Source organism: Dioszegia hungarica (genome assembly GCF_025882075.1).
Source record: "Dioszegia hungarica strain PDD-24b-2 chromosome Unknown MKK02contig_11, whole genome shotgun sequence".
NCBI lineage: Eukaryota > Fungi > Basidiomycota > Tremellomycetes > Tremellales > Bulleribasidiaceae > Dioszegia > Dioszegia hungarica.
This window is the reverse complement of record NW_026515771.1, coordinates 1,078,384-1,094,869: the sequence shown is the minus strand read 5'-3', so window position 1 is coordinate 1,094,869 and position 16,486 is coordinate 1,078,384. Positions and strand designations below refer to the sequence as shown.

The 16,486-nt window shown below is 58.2% G+C and overlaps 7 protein-coding genes across 7 annotated transcripts; 3 read left to right on the top strand and 4 right to left on the bottom strand.

Annotated features, from left to right (window-relative positions):
* Positions 1-674: 674 nt before the first annotated feature.
* MKK02DRAFT_28092 (uncharacterized protein) lies at positions 675-3,575 on the bottom strand (the record flags this gene model as incomplete). The annotated part of the gene is made up of 7 exons (XM_053087484.1): positions 675-966; positions 1,041-1,635; positions 1,816-1,919; positions 2,006-2,124; positions 2,179-2,628; positions 2,732-3,276; positions 3,524-3,575. 7 exons carry the CDS (start codon positions 3,573-3,575, stop codon positions 675-677), a joined length of 2,157 nt encoding a protein of 718 aa, XP_052944764.1.
* A 605-nt stretch (positions 3,576-4,180) lies between these two features.
* Positions 4,181-5,372, bottom strand: MKK02DRAFT_37862 (uncharacterized protein; the record flags this gene model as incomplete). Its single annotated transcript, XM_053089812.1, has 3 exons — positions 4,181-4,954; positions 5,107-5,148; positions 5,229-5,372. 3 exons carry the CDS (start codon positions 5,370-5,372, stop codon positions 4,181-4,183), a joined length of 960 nt encoding a protein of 319 aa, XP_052944763.1.
* A 327-nt stretch (positions 5,373-5,699) lies between these two features.
* On the top strand, positions 5,700-8,256 carry MKK02DRAFT_28090 (uncharacterized protein; the record flags this gene model as incomplete). Its single annotated transcript, XM_053087483.1, has 6 exons — positions 5,700-5,817; positions 5,878-5,939; positions 6,034-6,138; positions 6,205-6,804; positions 7,008-7,239; positions 7,301-8,256. 6 exons carry the CDS (start codon positions 5,700-5,702, stop codon positions 8,254-8,256), a joined length of 2,073 nt encoding a protein of 690 aa, XP_052944762.1.
* A 571-nt stretch (positions 8,257-8,827) lies between these two features.
* MKK02DRAFT_37859 (uncharacterized protein) lies at positions 8,828-10,110 on the bottom strand (the record flags this gene model as incomplete). The annotated part of the gene is made up of 5 exons (XM_053089811.1): positions 8,828-8,882; positions 8,931-9,445; positions 9,481-9,681; positions 9,747-9,905; positions 9,967-10,110. 5 exons carry the CDS (start codon positions 10,108-10,110, stop codon positions 8,828-8,830), a joined length of 1,074 nt encoding a protein of 357 aa, XP_052944761.1.
* A 305-nt stretch (positions 10,111-10,415) lies between these two features.
* Positions 10,416-11,694, top strand: MKK02DRAFT_28088 (uncharacterized protein; the record flags this gene model as incomplete). The annotated part of the gene is made up of 2 exons (XM_053087482.1): positions 10,416-10,575; positions 10,634-11,694. 2 exons carry the CDS (start codon positions 10,416-10,418, stop codon positions 11,692-11,694), a joined length of 1,221 nt encoding a protein of 406 aa, XP_052944760.1.
* Positions 11,695-11,864: 170 nt separating this feature from the next.
* On the bottom strand, positions 11,865-14,301 carry MKK02DRAFT_16595 (DWNN domain-containing protein; the record flags this gene model as incomplete). Its single annotated transcript, XM_053085656.1, has 7 exons — positions 11,865-12,302; positions 12,450-12,533; positions 12,604-12,793; positions 12,905-13,222; positions 13,272-13,640; positions 13,689-14,055; positions 14,133-14,301. 7 exons carry the CDS (start codon positions 14,299-14,301, stop codon positions 11,865-11,867), a joined length of 1,935 nt encoding a protein of 644 aa, XP_052944759.1.
* A 351-nt stretch (positions 14,302-14,652) lies between these two features.
* Positions 14,653-16,334, top strand: MKK02DRAFT_37856 (putative arginine biosynthesis-related protein; the record flags this gene model as incomplete). Its single annotated transcript, XM_053089810.1, has 6 exons — positions 14,653-15,702; positions 15,748-15,832; positions 15,878-15,908; positions 15,956-16,196; positions 16,245-16,268; positions 16,323-16,334. The coding sequence occupies 6 exons, from the start codon at positions 14,653-14,655 to the stop codon at positions 16,332-16,334; spliced, it is 1,443 nt and encodes a 480-aa protein (XP_052944758.1).
* Between the last annotated feature and the right edge of the window lie 152 nt (positions 16,335-16,486).

Below are 16,486 nucleotides of genomic sequence, written 5' to 3'. Positions count from 1 at the left end.
ATGCTCGCGAACGGTTGACGAGGCGGCCCCGCCGCCGACCGCCCCAGATATCTGCGCGCGGAGCGCGCCCCGGGCCATGTGGGTGGGGCGTGGGTATGCGGGAGGGGGAGGGGTAGGGGGCTCCAGGTATGAGCAAACAATTGGGAAGGGTACCCCGGCCCGGGCACCCCCCCTGATTCAGATTTCGAGACCTCCTGCATGTACCATTCGATCCCCTCATTCAGAATTCAAGACTTGTTTGAAAATGCAAGACTTTTCATTGAGGCGCGTGAGATTGGCGCGTCACGCGCGTGACGTCAGCCGCGGCAAGCCGCGACTGCCGAAAGCGGTAACTTTTGATCCCGGCAAACGTGGCATTTTTTGCTTCCGGGTGGCGACGCGTCATCTCGGCTCGCTCGATCTATCACCACGCCATATTCCCTTTGCCACCCCGCGGACCCTATCCACTACTCTACTCATCCCTTCCTCCTCGCTTCAGCCTGCAGCTGCCCCCCAGACCGACACCGCATCTCGCCCGGCCTTGTCGCCCCGTTCGTCGACGCGGCAGGGCTAGCAGCGGCTGCATACACCTCCCAACCCGTGCGATGAAACTCTCCCCGCTTTCCTCGGCGCCGTCGGCGTGGTCAAACTCGGTCTCGTCCCCGGTCTCCGCAGCCGCAATGCTGCCGCGTACCTCAGCGCGTACCCCAACGTCCCGTTTGGCGAGGCGGACCCATCACCGGTGGAGCGCTCGGACCAGAGTCAAGCCTGGGCGTGACCTGACCTGCGGCTGGAGGCAAAGGCGGGAGATCACCCCGGAAACCATCGACCAGCTCCGCGCTCTCCATCTTCCGACCCCTCCAACGGGGCCAATAAGCCCACTCCCGCCTCATCTGCCCACGCTCGGCAGGCAGAACCGGGCGTCCCCCACCTCTTTCGTTGGGTCTACGGAGCAAACGCCGCCCTGCTCGTCCGCCACGATGGTACCTACACCGTCATCGATTCCGAGAGAGGCGCCCTCTTCTTCTCCATCATGCACCGTCCCCTCCTCGAGAACGCACTCGGTCCAGGGCATCAGCTGCTCGCGTATCTCGACAATGTCGACGCCCTCCCTATCATCTGCGCCGCCTTTGACCGCTCCCCCTCCGGATTCCGGATCGACCGCACCAAATCCTCCCCATCCCCCTCGACGCCAGGTGCTCGGGTCAATGGTCGGTCCGCGCGCAGGCCAAAGGTCAAGCAGTACACCCAGTCTTTCTCCGCCACCGTCGTCCTCCTCAACCAACTCCCGCCACAACATCCCCTCCGCACCCTCGACTCGTCCTCGGGCTTTCGGCGGGCAAAGGGAAGAGACGAGGTGGACGAGCTGTTGCTCTTCTGCCGGTCCGCATGGGCGGCATCCTTGGCGGCCGTCGCCCGCCGCCGACTTTACTCTTCCCTCCATCATCCCCTCCGTCCACACAAACTCATCAATCAACAACCATCTTCCCTCCTCACCCTCACCTCCCCGCCGAGCACTCCCCACCCTACTCGGAGAACCGCTCAGCTTTCGGTCGGCTACCCCTCGGACCCCGCTCACTCGATGAGTGACACTGAGCCAGCGGTCGCTCTTCGGGACACTTGCCCCTGCCCACTGTCGGCCGGTCATCATGAGCGCTGCAAGTTCAGCCAGGCGGAGCGGACATTCCAAAATGCGCTAGCTCAAATGCTCCAGCGTCTACCGGCGGCCAAGGTCAACGTCGCTCATCGTCGACCGGGCCTCAGGCAGCGCGAAAAAGAACGACAGCCGCTTCTCGGCCTGCTCTCGGGCTCGGACAAGATGGAGTTTGACGTCACCCTGGGCACCGCGTCGGACGTCGCACCCCTCTCGATCCACATACATCACCACTCGGCGGGCGGAGCAGGCTCTAGCAGCACACTGCAACCAAAAGGTGGCTAGCCTCGGCGCGGCAGTCGTACGGGACGGCCAGTTCTACCCCATCGTCTTGTCCTCTGGCGGCCTCGCGGACCAGAAAACCCTACACACCCTCCAAACCCTCGGATCCACCGCTCGCTCATACGATCAGCTTGCGATTCGTAAAGTGTCAGGCGGACGCAAGGCGGGTCGTAGAAGGGGAGCCGGATAGCGGCCGAGTTGTCACGTAACTGTAATCTAGAGCGCCTCGATTTGTAGTCAACTATGAACCTCATCAGCCCTACCTTCGTCGTCGGCGTCAACTGCTCGCTGGGGCGGTTCAGCAGCAGGGCCTCGTGAACCGCTCTTTCCCCGCTCAGTGCTCCGGTCCGGGCCGGCGCCGAGTGGCCGGTGGCGGTTTTCACTGGTTTCCACCCGCCTCTCTGCCTCTCATTCACCTTGCTCACAATCATGTACATCTTCCTCACTTGTACAGCTACAACCTTGATCCGATACCAAACCTCGCCACCAGCTACTTGGCTTCTTGACATTGCCCTCAGACCGCCTCGGGGCGATTCCAGAATCATGCGAGCCCTGCCAGCACCCAGCTCGCGGCCCCGTCGTGCCGCCTCGTCAACTGCTCGGCGGGGCGTGGATGTACCAGCGAGTTGGCTCGCCGATGAGGAAGAGGGTGTAGGGATAATTGAGGGGACAAGTGTGAATGGATACCGAGGGACGCGTGACGAACGGACGGCCTGTGTGACGCTCGCAGGAGAGTGGACCGATATCGCCCGGATCGCAGATGTGCTCGAGGGTAGGGTGGCTGGCGACGAAGGCGAGAACAGCCATGCGACAGACCCGCGATACGTCATTGTAGCTGACGCTCTCCGCGAGGGCACCCCACCGCTTATCGCACGCCTCGCCCCCGTAAACATTTACCGCCCAAGTCCGGAGACTGTTGAATACCTGCCCCTCGTACCCCCTCCCGCCTCTGATCACCCTCATCGCCTCCCACAGCTCATCAGCCTCCTGCGACCCTTGCTCCTCCCAATCTCGATCGATATTCGCTTTGTATCCGGTTTGGAACAGCTGCCGCGGCTTTGGAGGTGAACTAGGGAGAGTCCACGTATCCGGCTGGTCCGCGATGCCGATGGCGGATGACACCCATCTGGTGATTGTTGCAATTGCGCCGAGCGATTGAGGTAGTATACCCGCGCTCGCCGGTGCAGACTTAGCTTCCGGCCACTCGTACTCGAGGAAGAGGTGCTTTGTTTGGGCGAGGAGATGCCGCTTTGACGTGATGCCGGGTATAGGAGTATTGTTGTATCCCCGTATGAGTAATGGTAATCGAGCCACCACCGTCGCGTAGCGTACAGTATCGGCGTAGCAACATTGTACCAGTCCTGCGAATCAGCATATGACCCTTCACGAAATGCTGAGGCCTGATAGCTGACCTTATACACACGCAAGACGCTTGCGAGGTCCGATTGGCAGATTGATCAGTTTGCAGGAGGGTGGATTGGGTGAGGCAGTGGCATTTGCTTGCGGAGATGCTGGAATACTTCGACGAGAACCTCCGGAATGAGGTGCGTTGCCATGATAGGTAGTGTCGAGATATATGAGCTCGCTGAAGATCTCAGCACCGAGGACGTTCAGTGAGTAACGGAGGAAGGCGCTCAGCAAGCAGCATCGTCAAGAGCATCGTGTAGTTAGCTCTTGCAGTCTGTTTGCTCCGCATTCCTCATCCTCTCCAGCCTTACTTATTCGATCCTCCTTATAAACCCCTCGAAGCGAAGACGCAATAGCTTCTAGCAGCTCAGTGTGTGAGTCGACGGCAATTAGACTTTATACATGGATGAGCTACCAGATAGGCAGCTATTAACGTGCTCAAGGCCCTCCCCACATCTATCCCGCATCGAGGACCGCCCCCGGCTCACTCTGTCACGATGCCCCAGGTGCCCAGATCCTGCTCTTCTCCGCCCCGCCTCCCCATGCCGATAGCGAAGATCCCGACGTATGACCCGACCAAATCACCTGAGAATGGAGCGGATGAGAGATGACCGCTGAGCGCGGATAGTTAATGAGGGAGAAGGCAGTATGATCGAGTGGGGAACTGTAACGACGGGGTATCCCTCGTTGTGGTGGGTAAGATTCTCGATAGCCGCGGGACTTGGTCGTGGTTTGAGATATAATGACAGGATGATTATGGTATGTACTGGAAGTATATCAGCCTGGCTGCTCTTCGGCAGGGAGGAAGGACGTACCATGAGTTCATCTACCGATCGCCCCTCTCCTACACCTCCACCCCTAAGCTTCCACCACGCCCCGCTCCTCCGTCCCCTCTGGCTCCCAGCCGCACGCTTCGCATCTGGGAGCGTCGAAGAGCTGCGTTACTGTCCACGAGTCGTGCGGGAGTTTGACGGTGGGCAGGGCAGCCCTGCTCGCCGCGAGCATCCCCTCGATAACGCCGGTGAAGTCTGCGGCCTGCTTCCTCCGGCTCGCCCGATCCCGCGCAGAACTCGCGCCCGCCGAGCTGTCCGAGGTGAGGTCGACGTACACATCTTCCTCCAGGTTCCACCCATACTCGTCGCTCTCCATCCCCAGATCCTCCATTCCGCTCTGGCGTTCCGCAATGGCAGCCACCACCATCGCGACGATCGCGCCTCCAGTAGATGACGGTGACTCGGATTTTGCGGCCGCGCGGAAGTACCGCCGAGTCGGAATATACGAGGTTTCAAAGTGGGGTATGGACGCGCTCTCTGCGAAGGAATGCGCCGTAATGGAGGGTGCTGAGTACTGCTTGTCCGAGATGCATGCGATGACGCTGTCGTTAAGAATCAGGGGACCTGCCGCCCAGTCGCATGTATGACGAATCTGGGGGTGTTCGTAGAGGAATTGGCCGACATACTCCCGGGCTGCTTCGGTCAGGTTCCGGACGGTAGATGTTGGTCCGCCCGATCCCCTGTAGTGCTTGGGGCAGCCCGCAAAAGCCCCAACCGAGAGCGTCCGCGCTTTCTCAAACACCGGGAGGGGCTTGGAAGCGCGTGACGCCCCTTTCCAGCCCTCCAGGGCCATCTCCGACTGGGTGCGCAGCGGATCGAGCGATGAGGGGCGATTCTGCCGGGCTCAAGATATAGGTGCTGAATCTCGCCCAGCAGCTCCCGCTCCGAGAGAATGCCGGATATAGGAGTATTGTAGACACCTTGGAGGAGGAGGGTCAGGTCATGGGTTACGACGGCGGAGTAGAGGGTTGATGAGGCCAGCCGATACCACTCCTGAATTCATCAGCCTGCACTAATCTCAATTTGTGACCAGAGACTCCTGAATCTCAGAGGAGAAGAGCCACGAAACTTACCGTGGATACCATCATTGCTGCCACTACATGCGGCTGCTTGAGCGTGGACAGCGGAGGGGGGAGGGCAGTATGTGTCGGGGGAAGCGGGTTTCGGAGGTGGCTGATGAGGAGAGGCCAAAGCTCGGGCGGTAGATCCGAGAACATTGTGAGGTACAGGCAGTCGGTGGAAGGAAAGACTGGGAAGCTGATCGAGCAAAAGCGGAGTGTGAGCTGAACAGTATAGAGAGAAGACAGGGGCCGGATTGGGGTTGTGATGGCTTCTGACGAGTTGGGCTTCTTTGCTTCCGGTGCGTCAATTAAAGTTCCGGACATTCCACATTCCTCAGTCCGGCTGTGGTTCAGTGTGTTTCAGGCACCGACTACACCGCCTTTTCATCAAACCACCCTTGCCTCTGCTCTTGGTGTTGCCTATGCAGCGACAGCATTGACGATGCTCAACATCACTACGTATCCACATACTTACAAAGCGTGATGCTCCACTCGGATCGGGCAACGCTTGCTGTTATCATTCGTCTCAGCTCGTTTACGAGGGATCTTGGAATAGCGGTGCTGTATCCCGGCAAGCTGGTCGATCCGCTACGACCTCGCTGTAAGCTGCCTGCCTTCTGAGTGCCTCATATCCGATAGAGGTACTTAGGCTGATGATCAGACACCGAGACGACCGCCCCGCCAGGTACCACGTCCTTGCTCAAGACCGCAAGCGACAAGCTCGTAACCCTCCTTTGCTCGCCTCACCTCGCGCCTGTGAAGACGATCCTTATCGCACGCTCAGAGATATGGGGAAAATATCTCGAGCATATCTCAGAGCTACCTTCAGCAGCAAACCGGGCAGAAGACTTCGACTATCATCCACGTTGCGCCTTACATCCCGGAGGGCAGCTGGAGGGAGTATGGAGATAAAGGGGTCATTGTGAGGGGGAGCAGAGAATGGTCTTGAGGACTCATGAGGAGAGTCTGAGGGCGATGACTCGCATAGATCCCTATTCCCGGTATCAGCGCGCCCGCGACCGGGCCCGACCCCAACTCTACTTTCAACACCTCTTCGACATTGCCACCCTACTCCCTTCCTCTCGCGTCGTCTTCCACCTTCCTCACGGCGCCGTCATCGACCTCTACCATTTCCTCAAAGCTCTCTCTGAGAATTATCCTCCATTCACCTCTACCCGTCACCTCACTATACTCGTCGGAAGCGGCAATATCCAGCCAAGTCTCCTCAACCGCTCGCCAGGTTACACCTTCTGAACCCTGGGAGAGCATCGAGCTCGTCCTCCTCCCTGCTCCGAGGGACGACTTTATCGTCACTGTCCGGGACTTTGACGAGCTCGATACGCCGCACTCCAAATACACGGAGCGCTGGGAGAGCAAACCGCTGCTGGACTACAATTCGCGCGCGTTGCCCCTCGCCATGCCAGCATTCGCCCTCCAGCCGCCCTCGGTCTATACCCTGGTCGGCTTGGAAGGTCTACCTGGAGCTGGGGGAGATGATGGCTGGGCGAAGGGTCATGATGCGAGTCTACTGGAGTATATAGGGTTCGTTCGGCGGTGGGAAGTTAACCCAGATCTTGAAGTGAGATTGGTGGGCTTCGCCAAGTGGTTTGAACAGTCTGGCAAGAGGGATATTATTGAGCTGCTACAGATAGCGTAATCACATGCATCTACCCAGCTCAGGAACACACCGGGGCTGTTCTCAGCTCAAGCGACTGAGTTGCTGGAGTCATCCATAGGTTCAGGTCTCAGATCTCAGACACGGACCGCTTCGCTTCTTTAGCACGATACCAGTTCGAATACTCATTCGGTCTTTCCCTCTCCACCATACATTACCCCTTCAGTCGCTACTATCCGACGCACCCCATGTTCGACATCAGGGGCTATCCTCACATCCTACGAGAGATCACACAACACCTGGATCGACCCGCTCTCTCGACCATGATCCGTCTCTCCTCCTTCACTCACGCAATCACTGAACCCTTCTTATACCCCAAAAGGTTGATCGACCCCTTCCTCCTCCCGGGTAGGTCTGATCTCAGTTCTCATGGTGGCCTATCTTGCAGAGGGTATCGGCTGACCCTTAGACCCCACCATCCCCCAGCTCAACCTGTCCGCCGAACGCGCTTACCGCAAGCTCGAATCTTTCTGCTCCTCCCGCTCGTTACAGCAAGTCGAGGAGATCGTCATCACCCACCCAGAGATCTGGGCCGAGTACCTTCGCTTGGCCGGTCGCATGCCTCCCTCTGCGGTCAGAGCAAGCGGTAGGGTCACCACAATTATCGTCAAGCCCGTCGGACTTGGGCTGGACGAGGCGGCGCGGCGCAACTCGCATCGGCAAACAATCCAGGGTCACATAGCTAAGTACTCTGACTGGTTCATGCCGGAAGCCCATAAAATAATGCAAGAGCGAGCATCGGACACCTCGAGAGGGCTCCGCATCCAGGCTGAGCTATCGGAGCTTAGTGACCGGTACTTTCCTGGCGACCCGACCTTCATCCCTTCTTCCGGCTTTCCGGAAACTTGGCCGCGGGCGTACGGCGCTCACCAATATCATCACATCTTCTCTATATCGGTACTCCTTCATTCCAGTCGACTCATCCTCCAGCTTCCCACAGCCGCTCATATCGACGTTATCAACCTCTGCAACGCCGTCTGCGTCGAGTTCGCGCCACCCACCGGAGCGACATGGCTCACACTTCTCGTGGGAAGCGGGAACGTGGTGACCCTTTACTACATTCAGCATGGCCGTCGGAAGGCCCAAAGCAGCTGGCAGCGCGTCGAAGTCATACTCCTGCCAAACTCCATCGGTATCCACCCCTACCTCCGACGCTTCGACGATCTTCCGCCCGACGTAACACCAAACGTTTTCAGTCTAGGCTCGGCGAGAGCGTCTCTGCGGATGATGCACTACCCCTTTGGCATCGCCGCCTGTCGCCTGCCCAGCACTGCACGCTGCATCATCGTCGGCACCGAGAACATCGACCTGGCGAAGGATGGGGAGGAAAAGCATGGGCTCGATGTAGCGGGTTTCGTGCGGTAACGTTTTGAGGTGGTGATCAAGCCGGCAATCGATTACGAGCCCCTGGAGGAGTGGAAGGAGGGGCTCTCAGGCAAGGCTTGCGGGCCATACGTGTGATCGCTTCTATACGTATCAGTAAACTCCCATAGCTCTGGCGCGCTCTGCCGCAGTATACAGTAGAGATGCAACGCTGGCGTCTTCCTGTTATGATGGCCCTTCTTTGAAGAGGTCCTGTCGGCCTGGTCAGTCTCTAACGTGTTCGCCACCCGCTCAGTGTCGGTCGTGCCAAAATGACTCGGACTCCACCGTCAGTTTACACACCTCTAGGGAGCACACATCCCTTGGCAAGCCACACCCTGACGCTTCCGTTTGTGGAAAGTTTGCCACATGTACATCCAGCCTATCAGGCCCGCCACACCGTCCGATGAACGCGTCATGACCCCGCACGTCATCCCACCGAGCTACCCATCTCCAGTCATTCCCACCTCCATTTATCTGCCAATGAAATGGGTAGTAATCGGCTCGGGATTTTGCCAGCCGAATGGCGGCGGAGTTCGACCGTCGAGCATCCACAGAATGAAGGAAGGGTGGGCTATCGGATATAGCGCGGAAGTGTCTCAGCAGCGCGCGGTTCCGCGCGTACAGCACTGAGAATGTCAGCTCTTCTACCACCACAAGAACACCGGAAAGCTCACCTCATACCCTTCGCAGCTTCAATCTCCAACTCTACACCTACACGGCCTCCCTCCTCCGCTTTTCCCGGGCACCAGCCGCACGCCTGGCACCGCGGCGCGTCAAAGAGCTGGGAGACGGTCCACGAGTCCCACGGCTTGTACCAGTCACGTAGATCCTCCGCATCCTCCGCGATCATATTGTCGACGACCTCCTGCATGAATTTCGCCTGACGCCTCCACATTATGCGGCCTTTCTTGGATGAGAGCTCGCCTTGTCCGCCATCCGGAGGGATCATGATGTAAAGACTTTCGTCAAAGCCGCAGCGAGGATTTGACTGGTCCGAATTGTCGCTCTCGTGGACCACCTCCTGTCTATCCATCAGAGCTGCCCAGACGAGTCGCTCCACTGCCGTGCGGTCGGACCCCATATGAGCCAGACTGTCTGAAGGGGCATGCGGGGTGTGTATGTAGCGGCGGATCGGGGCGTAGGATGTTTGTGATGGGGGGATCGGGCAGTAATCGGAGTCGTTTGTCCACTCGAGTGTGTCTCCGCTGAGTATAGCGGACCAACACCCCAGTCGCATAGATGTCGAAGCTGGGGATGGGCGACGAGGATGCGACTGGCAGCCTCCCGAGCCTCTTCGATGTAGTCCCATTCGACGTCCGTCTGTCTCTGGTCCTGCGCAGCGAACTGAGTTGAGCCCGAGAACGCGCCGACTGAAAGGGTCTGCAGGTTTGGAAAGACTGGCGTGTCGGCAGAGGCGAGCAGGACCTGGCCCCAGTCCGCTCTGATCTTTGCGTCTCTTCTTCGGTTGGACCCGCCGTTGGATCTAGGACGTCCGCCGGCTCGAGGTAGAGATGTTTGATTCGCCCGAGGAGCTCGCGCTTGGAGGGGATATTCGGTATTGGGGGATCATCGACGCCTCGAAGGAGGAGGGGGAACGAATTTGTAATCGCGACCGGATAGAGAGCTCTGCTCGCGATGTGATACCAATCCTGGACTATCAGATTCGGTCTTCTGACCTGTAACAGGGAAGAATCAGAGCTGCAAGCTTACCTTGCAGACCGTCAGGGCCGATACGAGATCAGGCTGCTTCAGCGCAGAGCGAGGGGTAGGTAAGGCGGTGTGAGTTGGAGGAAGAGGGCGACGGAGGTGTGGGATGATCAGCGGCCATAGCTCGGGCAGGACTTGGTGTGGCATTTGCACTATATACAGACTCGGCCCTGCAGTGAAAACAGGTCTGCCCAGGTCTGGCACCGAGATGAAGAAAGCTTGATCGAGAGTCCATGATCCCACCTGCACTGCTTGCACCTTGACCTGCACCTGCACCTGCACGTGATCGTTGAGGCGCAAAAAGGGAGTCGAAATAGCCGGAATCCGGATTTCCGGGTGTGTTTCAGGGCGTTTCAGTTCCGGACACCCCCTGTCCACCATCAGCATCTCCGCCTCTCTTGACCTCGCCCACCTACTTGCCATCACCACTCAACCCAAAAGGTCTTTGAGCCATGTCAGTTATACAAGGATTCCCGCAAATCCTACAGATGATCCTACATCATGCCGACCGAGCCACACTTTCGGTCATGATCCGCCTTTCCACCTTTACCCGAGACTTCACCAAGCCATTCCTCTACCCAACCAAGCTGGTGGACCCCTTCGTCCTTCCCGGTACGTCTCATGATCTTGATGGCACTCAGTCCGGCGGGGAGTACCCGCTGATGACTAGATCCATCCAAGCCTGAGCTCAACCTAACCCCGGAATGTGCTTACCGCAAGCTGGACTCCTTCCTCTCCTCTCCGCATCTCACACACGTCAACGAAATCCTCATCACTCATCCAGAAGTATGGGCCGAGTACTTCCGGATCGCCGGTCGCATACCTCCTGCTGCATCGAGAAGTGCTGGTACGATGACCACTATCATCGTGAAGCCGGTCGGACTCGGGTTGGACGAGAAGGGAAGGCGGGACACGAACCGGAAAGCCTGGAAGGACCTCGTCAGCCACAAGCGCGAGTGGGAGGCCAGAGAGGAGAAGCGTGTGACTGCAGAGGCAGCCAAACTCGTGGACCAACACCTATCTAAAGCCAAGGCCATACGGTCCATCAGCCCGCATCGGTACCCACCGCCCGACCCCCTCTTCGTCGCTTCCCCCGGCTACAACGCTCGCTGGCCGGAACATCGGAATGCGCACCAATTCAAGCACATCTTCGACATTGCTCTTCTCCTTCCCTCCTCTCGGCTCATCCTCCACCTCCCATTCGCGGCCAACATCGAGCTTCTTGCCATGTTGAACGCAGCCAGCGTGGCCTTCGATCCCCCACCCGGAATGACGCACCTCACCTTTCTTGTGGAGTGCGGAAATCCCAAGCCTATCCCTCCTTCCGGAGATGACTGGTGGGACGATGCAGAGTCCTCTTGGTCGCACGTCGAGGTGGTGCTCGTGCCCAATTCGGTCGGCGCATTCACTGCACTTGATCCGTTCCGCGACGTACCGCCGAATCACACGCCCGCTTTTGGCCTGCGTGACAGGAAGGACAAACTCGACTGGATGATGTCTTCAATCGCCGGAAGGCCGTGCGCACACCTTCCGGCGACATCTACCTACACGGTCGTCGGCCTTGAGAACATCGACATCATGGACGAGCACCAGGTCGAATTCGAAAAATTGCTTCTGGAGCGAATTCGCAGCGGTAAATCGGCAGGTGCGAGGAGGGTCGGAGTCGAGTTCAAGCATTTGGAGGTGTGGAAGGAAGGGGCGTCGGGGGAAGTGTGTGTACAGTATGTATAGAAGATTTGGGAGATTAGGGAGCCCAAGCCGAGGATTCATATGTACATAGAGTCAGCTTTCAAGCCCGAGTATATAACCTTATGCAGATTCGTATCCATGACTGCAATGTACAACAAGCAAGAAAGACTATCACGTTCATTCAGGCGCCATAGACCGCCGTGGCCACTTCCTCAGCCCATCCTCGCAATCTTCTCCACCCCAGCAGGCACCTCAAACCCCGCCTCCTCCGCATGTCTCTTCGGCAATGGCGCTCTTCCGCCACCCGGCAGTCCCCCACCTGGCGGCCCCATATGTTGCCCCTGAGGCGGCTGCATCATATTCCCTCCGCCTCGTCCCCCAGACCCTCCTCTTCCCCTGAACCCGCCGGTCAGACCGCGCGGAGCGAATCCACCTCTTCCTCGTCCGCCCATTCCCATCCCCATACCATTGTTCATACCGTTCATTCCCATTCCCATCCCGCCCATGCCCATGCCCATCTGGCCCTGCGGCATGCCTCCCATCCCACCCATCATCGGGTTCATCCCCATGCCCATACCGCCCATTCCCATCCCTTGCCCCATCCCCATGCCCTGCCCCATACCCATCCCCGGCCCCATCCCCATCATCCCCTGCGGACCCTGTTGACCCTGCTGAACCATGCCCATACCCATCCCGCCCTGCATCCCCTGCATGCCATTCCCCTGCTGTCCTCCCTGGTTCCCAGCGAGTGGACCATCGAGGAGACCGAGCATCTGCATCTGGCGCAGAGACATGACGCTTGCTTGTACGAGTTGGAGTTGCGCTTGGAGGAGGGCTTTGGCTTGCGCGGGAAGTGTGGGATTTTGGAGCATTTTGGCCATCTGCAAGTCAGCTCAGAAACCACGGTTACCGTTTGCGCCTTGTGCAGCCAAATGAGAGACGGGAACTTACCTGAGTCATATAGATGTTCATTACTTGTGGATTGAGCATCTCTCTCATCTTGACGGGGTCGAGGATGGGCTTGACTTCCGGTGGGGCTGGGGCGGCGGTGTTTGCCGCTGATGGTGCAGTACGAGCGGTGGCTGTGGTAGGATCGCCTGGGTTTGGAGAGAGCGCGCCTTCTTCCGGTTCAGACTGCAATCTCAGCATAAGTACCACAACATTGACCCAAACCGGACTCACCTTGACCTCTTCCGCCTCCTTCTTCGTTTCGTCCGTCTCCGCTGCCGATGCCTCGGCTCCCGCTCCAGACCCAGCCTTCACTGCCCTCGCCGCATCCTCCTCCTTGCCCATCTGATACTCTCTCACCCGCTCCCTCGCCTCCTCGTCCGGCTGCAGCCTATCCAGACTAGCCACCTTACTCTCGCACTGCGGGCATTCAAAGTCGTGCTCGACCAGATGAGTCGTGATGCACTCTTCGCAGAAGGCGGTATGGCAACATGGCGTCTCGACTGCTTCGCGGAGAAGAACGCGGTCGATGGGGCATAAGAGCTCTGGAGGGGGTCCTGACCCGTCCGCGTCGTTATTGCCTGTCCGCCTTTTCGTCGAAGCGTGTTTCTGCCATTGTCGCCTAAAGAATCAGCTAACGATCTCGAGCTTGCTAGGACAAAGTAGCTTACTGGTCCGGTACAGCCATGACAAATCCTCCATCCGCAGTCAACATAGCACCCCCCGAACTCCCTTCTGCGCCTACTGGCGCGTCTACCGTCTTGAGGAAAGACCGAGGGATACCCGTGACTCGTACGAATCGCTTCCGCTCCATGGCGGCAGGATCGTCGTTGGTCGGACAGTCCTGAATCCAGTGTCCTTTCTGACCACATCGGTAACAGATGTATCCGACAGGCGGCTCCTTGTCGGGCGGCATCGAATAGTCGAATTTACCAGCGCTGCTCCCGCCTGCTGCGGCCGCTCCACCGGCGCCACCGCCTCCAGGTGCGCCAGGCCTGCTCTGCTGTTGTCGGCGGAATTGCGCTTGACGTCCGGGCGCCCTGAAGAATCAGCTAGAGACCCACAACGGAAGATTCACTTCAGCTTACACAGTCATATTCTCTTGCTCCTGCTCCCAAGTCTCCCTACTCTGCTCAAAGAACGCCGCCACCCCCTGGTCCGCCTCCGCACTCCCCATAGATACTTCCACCCGTTCCTTTGGCTGTGCTTCGCCTCCATCAAACCGCTTCGTCATACTCCCGTAATTGCCTCCTCCGAATCGCGACCCCTTGTTAGCCTTGGCAGCCATGGCGTCCCGAGCGTGAGCCTCAATTCGGTGCGCATTGTTGAGCTCATCAGCTGACGCTGTGCCGACGATATAGTTCTGGGCGTTTCCGCGGCCTTTGGCGGAGGAGGGGAGACGGCGGGCGATGAGGGATGAGGAACGGGGGATTTGATGGTTGTCATCTTTGAATTCTGATTGATCAGCTGGAGTACCTCTTGTAAATCGACCGAAACCATAGCTGATAGCTCAGATCAGCGAGCAGACATACCTTCCCCGGTGACATTATCGAATACACCCAAGTCAAAATCCTTTCCATTCCCCATCTTGTTCGCGAGGATGATCTCCCGCTTCAAATCAAAGACGCTGATATGCGTCCCGTCAAAGGTGATACGGGACTCATCCCGCCCAGCGCCCCACCGGTAGAAGACTGTTGACATCTTGGGCGAGTACTAGCTGCCGGGTGGCGAGACTTGGTGTGACCGGTCGTTCGAGCGTGAAAGTGGAGCACCTCAAGTTGTGAGGCAATTTCTAGGCGAGATTTTGATCTTGCTCTCACTCAGAACCGACGGAGGATACTTTTAGGCGCGAGTGTACAGCTTTGCACAAATTAAACAGGTTCTGAGGATATGTATGATAGGCAAAGGGCAAGTTGTCTTTGAGACCATCTTGAGCTCCTTTTGGCTGTGCCCAATTCTGATCCGTGCGTAAATTCTTATCGCTAGTATCGCTCGACTCGTCCTCTGGCAGCTCCGCATTCCTCCTTCTGTACATCTCCCTGACTCACCCTCATGCCGCCCTTACCCACTAGTACAGCGGGCCGAGCTCTCCCAGCTCTGGCCCGAGCCCTACACTCGACCGCTTCAGCATCCAATACCTCCGCCAAGCCTCTCCCGGACAAGTCACACCACGTCCTCTCCCTCTCGGCCGACTCGTTCCCGCATGGCTTCGCCTGTGCCTCGACCCACTCGGGCATCAAAAAGAAGTCGGGCGCATTGGATCTAGGTATCCTCGTCTCCACATCTTCACACCCCTGTGCGGCCGCAGCTTGCGTTACGCGAAACGTCTTCAAAGCCGCTCCCGTCACAGTCACCTCGGACCTTCTCTCCACCGCAGTGGGTCGGGCGCGGGGCTTCGTCGTTAACTCGGGCTGTGCCAATGCCGTCACTGGAAAGAAGGGGCTGGAGGACGCTTGGTCCATGTCCAAGACGGTCACTCAGCTTCTGCCCCGCGCGCCTCCACCCGCGGCCGGAGCAGGCGAGTCAGGCACGCTCGTCATGTCTACCGGAGTCATCGGGCAGCATCTCCCCATCGACAAAATCACCTCTTCCATCCCCTCCCTCACCTCCAACCTCGCTTCCACACCAGAAGCATGGCTGGATCTCGCCAAGGCGTTCATGACGACTGATACGTTCCCCAAACTCCGCACCCGGTCGTTCGCGCTCGGGAACACCACCGTCCGTATGGCCGGGATCGACAAGGGCGCGGGCATGATTGCGCCCAACATGGGTCCGCCTCCACCGCCGCACGCGACCCTCTTGGGCATCATTGCTACAGACGCGGCCATTGAGCCTGCGGCGCTTCAAAGCGCGCTGCAGTACGCGGTGGACCGGTCATTCAACAGCATCACGGTTGACGGGGACATGTCGACCAATGACTCGATCATCTGTCTTGCAAACGGCGCGGCGGTGCCTGAGGGACAAGAGGTGCAGGAGATCAAGGAAGGAAGCCCGGAATACGCGACCTTCAAGGAGGAATTGCGAGGGTTCGCAGAGGAGTTGGCAAAGCTGGTTGTCAGGGATGGGGAGGGTGCTACCAAGTTTGTTACTGTCCGCGTCACGGTGAGCTAGATCATCATACTGACATCAAATGAGCTGACTATCTAGGGAGCTCCCAGCTTCGACGTAGCAAACGCCGTCGCTCGATCCGTAGCCTCCAGCTCTCTGGTCAAGTGCGCAATGTACGGAGAAGGTGAGCTTACTCTGCCGTGTACTTGCATGTCAGCTGACAGAACAGACGCTAACTGGGGCCGTATCCTCTGTGCTGTGTAGGCCTCCTATCCATTGACAGACCGAGCTCTAGCTGACAAGATAGTGGCTACACCGCCGTCCCAGAAGGAACCATCTCCCCCTCCAAAGTAACAGTCTCCTTCGTTCCCTCCTCTTCAGCCGCAAACGACACCCCTCTCCGCCTACTCACCAACGGCGAGCCCGAGGCGAACATCAATGAAGCGCGGGCAAGCGAGATATTGGCAGAGGAGGATCTGGAGGTCGTGGTCGATCTTGGTGTGGAAGGAGGCGAGGTGGCGCGGGTGTGGACGTGCGATTTCTCACATGTAAGTTGTGGAGTCTGTCGTAGGCGAGATCACAGCTGATTTCATCAGGAGTACGTGACAATCAACGGAAGTGTGAGTTATGAGCTTCCTCTTATGGCTAGGCAGGGTATCCAGCTTACAGCATAGTACCGGAGCTAGATCTAGATTGAAGTACAGTATGGCTGCAAGGCATCCATCCAGATGTGATCAAAATCCGAAGAAGAAGACCTGAAACATCAGATCACACGAGAAACAGGTCCAGCGCTGATCAGCGATTGAGTGGCTCAGTCTCTGCGTGTCAAGACGAGCGG